Raw genomic sequence first — 3,959 nt, 5'->3', positions numbered from 1 at the left:
AATAAATAAAGCATCATTCATTCAACACATCTCTCACTGATGTATATTTAAGTAATTTTTAGTTTTTTAATGCCATTGAAACTGTCCATGTGTGTTAGTTTCTTATATATCTAAATTAAAACCATATAGAATTGCCAGGTCAAAGAACATGACACTTAAATTTTTAAAATAGTTTTTAAATTTCTTGAAATTATAACATAATTACATCATTTCCACTTACCTTTCCTCCCATGTAACATTTCCCCTTGCTCTCTTCCAAATTTGTGGGCTCTTTTCCTTTAATTGTTGATATATACAAATAAATGCAACCTGCTTGGTCTGTATAATATTACTTGTTATATATATATGTTTTCAGGGCTATTACTGATTTTATTTTATTTGAATTTTCTTTTCAGAGCTTTAAAAGCTACTTTGAGAAAGAAAAATTCAATGTGCCTGTATCTTCATTGCCTTTATATGCGCTGGGTTTCCTATGTATGTTATCAATAATCTAAGAAACAGTGTGTCTCCAGAATGTACTCCTGCATTTATTCCATGGAGAGAGGAGATTATAAAACTATGCATGGAGGACCTTTAATAGATATTTTTCATGCCAGATGAGAAACTGATTTGAAGCCCTTTTCTTTTTCTTACCCTCGGTTCATGAGCTAGAATCTGTTTAACCAATGGCGGTGGAGCTTTCATCGAACTGTGAGTGTCCTAACTGTTTGGAAGGTATTCACAGTGAGTCTAACTGGAATTCTTCCAGAAAGAAAGATGATGGTGCACCATACGCCAGATCAAGTAAGAAATCCACACTTTCTCCCATCATGAAACGCTTTCTTTCTCAGTCTTATTCCAACAGGCTGGAGAATGATAACAAGGAAGGCCCTGGGTTTCTTCCTTCAGAGCGGGAAAGTTCCATGGGCTTTTCTCAAAGACAAAATCTCAGTGAGACATCAAAGAACACCAAATGGAATACCAAACCATTGAGAGAACTGACTATCCAAGAACTACTGAGGAAGTTTGGAGATGGTGGCAAGTTCCAACCGTACTCCAGGTCCTTGGGCCACTTTAGAGACCACAGGGTTGTGAAGTTCAGAAGAGCACTGTATTATTCTGGAATCTGGGTAAAACGTGTTCAAAGCTCGAAATTGGAAAAGCACTTTTCAGCTAATTATTTCAAAAGAAATCCCAGTAGCCTCCACCGGCTGATTCCCTGGCTGAAACGGGAACTCACAGCTGTTTATGGAGACAATGGCTACACAGTTAAGAATGTTCTAGCTGCTATTCTCCATCACATGACAATATTTAACTTAAACAGTGAATCTTTCACTCAGCTGCTGGAGCCTTATCTTCGACAACATACCCACCACTTTCTGCACGAGTTTATCAGTTTTGTTCATTCATCTTGCAACATGGAGACCTATGACCGGAGCGCCGTCTATCAGTGTCCTATTTCAAAATGGATGAAAAACAAGAATGCTTTTTCAGCTCCAGTCTTGTCTTTGCCTGAGGATCTCTCCCTCGTGGTGTCTCAACAAGGTACCAAGCGGTCTAAGAACACCCAGGTGCAGTGGAATAAGACTAGGCCGAGGCCTCACCCTAGCTTGAAACAGTTTCCAAATGGCAATAATTCCTCACAAAATCCCAAAACCTCAACAACCCATCAGAAAACAGTAGACAAATTCCATGGGACTGAAGACGAATGGGAATTAGATGATTTCAAGGATGTGGTTTGCACTACCAAATTGTTACTGGATTGGGATAATCTCAGGGAAAGCAGCCCAGGCACAGAGTGTTACAAAAACAATAGTCAAGAGAAAAAGGCAGAAGGCACAAAGCTGCTCCCTAGCCATGTCCACGATCCTCAGAGGAGCAGAGCAAGTTCCCACATAAGCGGAGCATCAGTGGATTCTAATCGGGTACCACCAAGAAAGTACAATTTAAGGGAAAGGAATGTTTTGCATCCTGGCCAACAGGTACATTATCAGAAAAAAGAAAAAAAGAAGCTTGAAGAATCTTCACCAAAGGGTTATCAAAGATTGCCTAGAGAAAGAATCTTGATAAACAGCAAATCCAAAGAAACGGATCGTTCTAGTAATTGCATCTCTGGAAATTTCCTCTTTCCTACTAGAAATGATAAAATGCTGGGTTCTTCTAGAAAAAAGAAGAGAAAGTACAGCCAGTCTTCCCAGTGTGTAGAAGTTGGTTCACAACACAGGGCAAGAACCCAAAGTCGATCCAGTTCCAGGACACCCAGATCCAAATCCTGGTGTGTTGGATCCAGAAAACGATTCATAAGCAGAGATAGGGATAATCTCTCTACGAGGGAAAATCACAGAAGGAAATGTCTCACCCAAAATATACACCGTGGGCCATCAAGAGGAAGTGTGCACAGCTGTGAATCTGCCTACAGGATGGCATCCTTGACCCCAGGCCACCATGGCAAGGTTTGTTTAACCTCTGGGCGGAGACACAGCTGCGCCTCTACAGGTAACTGTGATTCTCAAGTTGGAAGAAAGTGTGACAGTCTCACAGGCCTACAGACTGAGAAATATTAGTCCCCAAGTAAGCAGCAGAAGAAAGGAAAGAACCCAGTCATTAGAGCAAGGAGAATCAGAACACTTGGACCCAAAAAACCCCATTGCCAGTGTGTGGGTACACAAACCACAGCACAGTTCTGTGTTGAGTTGTGGCATCTCAGTGATCAAAGATCAATGAATGGTCATTCTGAATGTGTGACTTCCTGTAGAAAGTAGGTTTAAAAGAAAGGAATTCAAGACTTCAGAAGCATCTAGCCACGAATGAATCCAAAATAGATAGCATCAGAAGCATAGAGATATAAATTGTTTTGAAAGGCAAATTAGTCTACTTAGACAGCACTAAGGCTCATTGAAAGTGTGAATATAATCTGAAATATATGGAAATATTTATCATAGTACTTGGTAACTAAAACAAAATATCTCATGGTTAAATTCAAAGCTCTTATTGGAGACAAATATATATTATTAGATTATTAATGTATGTAAATAGTATTTCTGTCTACTCTTTGTAAATGAGTAGAATTCCTAGATATATTTTACTTGGACCCTGCATAATGACTTAGTGGGTAGACACACTTGATCCACATGGTAGAAATGAAAAAACAGCTCATATTAGCTCACCTCTGACCTCCACAAGTATGTCATTGCATGAACATGCCCCCTCAACACACACACACACACACACACACACACACACACACACACACACACACACACACAGAGAGAGAGAGAGAGAGAGAGAGAGAGAGAGAGAGAGAGAGAGAGAGAGAGAGGCAGTTTAAATTTTTAAAAAATATTTTCCTTCTATTTTAGTTTGGGTTTAACAATGAAGATGGCTGCCCAGATTTACCAACACTACAAAGACTATATTAATAATAGAAATGTAAGTTACTTAAGAAAGTTATGCATATTAAGTATGCTGCTAGATGTGTGTACGTACCTGTGTGTCTTTCTCTCTGTGTTATATTTCAGAACTAGTAGAATTTTGTGTGCCTAGAAAATATGACAGAACCACTGTTTTTTAATAACATTTTTTAAATTTATTTTGCATACTGACCACAGTTTCTCCTCCCTACTCCTCCCCACCCCCAGCTTCCTGTCTACCCCGCCTCCCAATCCACTCCTCCTCCATCTCCATTCAGCCTCCCATGGGCTTGAACAAAGCATGGCAGGACCTTGAACAAAGGTCTTTCTTTAAGGGCAGGTGTGAACAAAGCTGAGGCAGGACCAAGCTCTTTCCCTTGCATCAAGGCTAGTCTAGGTAATCAAGCATGGGGGAAAGGTTCCCAAAAGCCAGCAAGGGACAGGTCTTGATCTCATTGCTAGGAGCCTTACAGTCACACACATGTGGAAGGCCTATGTCGGACCCATGCAAGCTCCCTAACTGTTAGGACCATTGTCTTAAGATATATACTTGCATATATATCTAAAATT

General features: G+C 40.0%; 1 protein-coding gene across 1 annotated transcript; it reads left to right on the top strand.

The window, feature by feature from the left end:
• Window positions 1-665: 665 nt before the first annotated feature.
• Window positions 666-2,741, top strand: LOC128097355 (E3 ubiquitin-protein ligase Topors-like). Its single transcript, XM_052717791.1, is given in 1 exon segment — window positions 666-2,741. A coding segment is annotated over 1 exon segment (2,076 nt).
• Window positions 2,742-3,959: the final 1,218 nt, after the last annotated feature.

The sequence above is a fragment of the Peromyscus californicus genome, unplaced genomic scaffold, assembly GCF_007827085.1.
Source record: "Peromyscus californicus insignis strain IS unplaced genomic scaffold, ASM782708v3 Scaffold_5__1_contigs__length_169319896, whole genome shotgun sequence".
NCBI classification, from domain to species: domain Eukaryota; kingdom Metazoa; phylum Chordata; class Mammalia; order Rodentia; family Cricetidae; genus Peromyscus; species Peromyscus californicus.
This window is presented reverse-complemented; position numbering and strand designations above follow the sequence as displayed.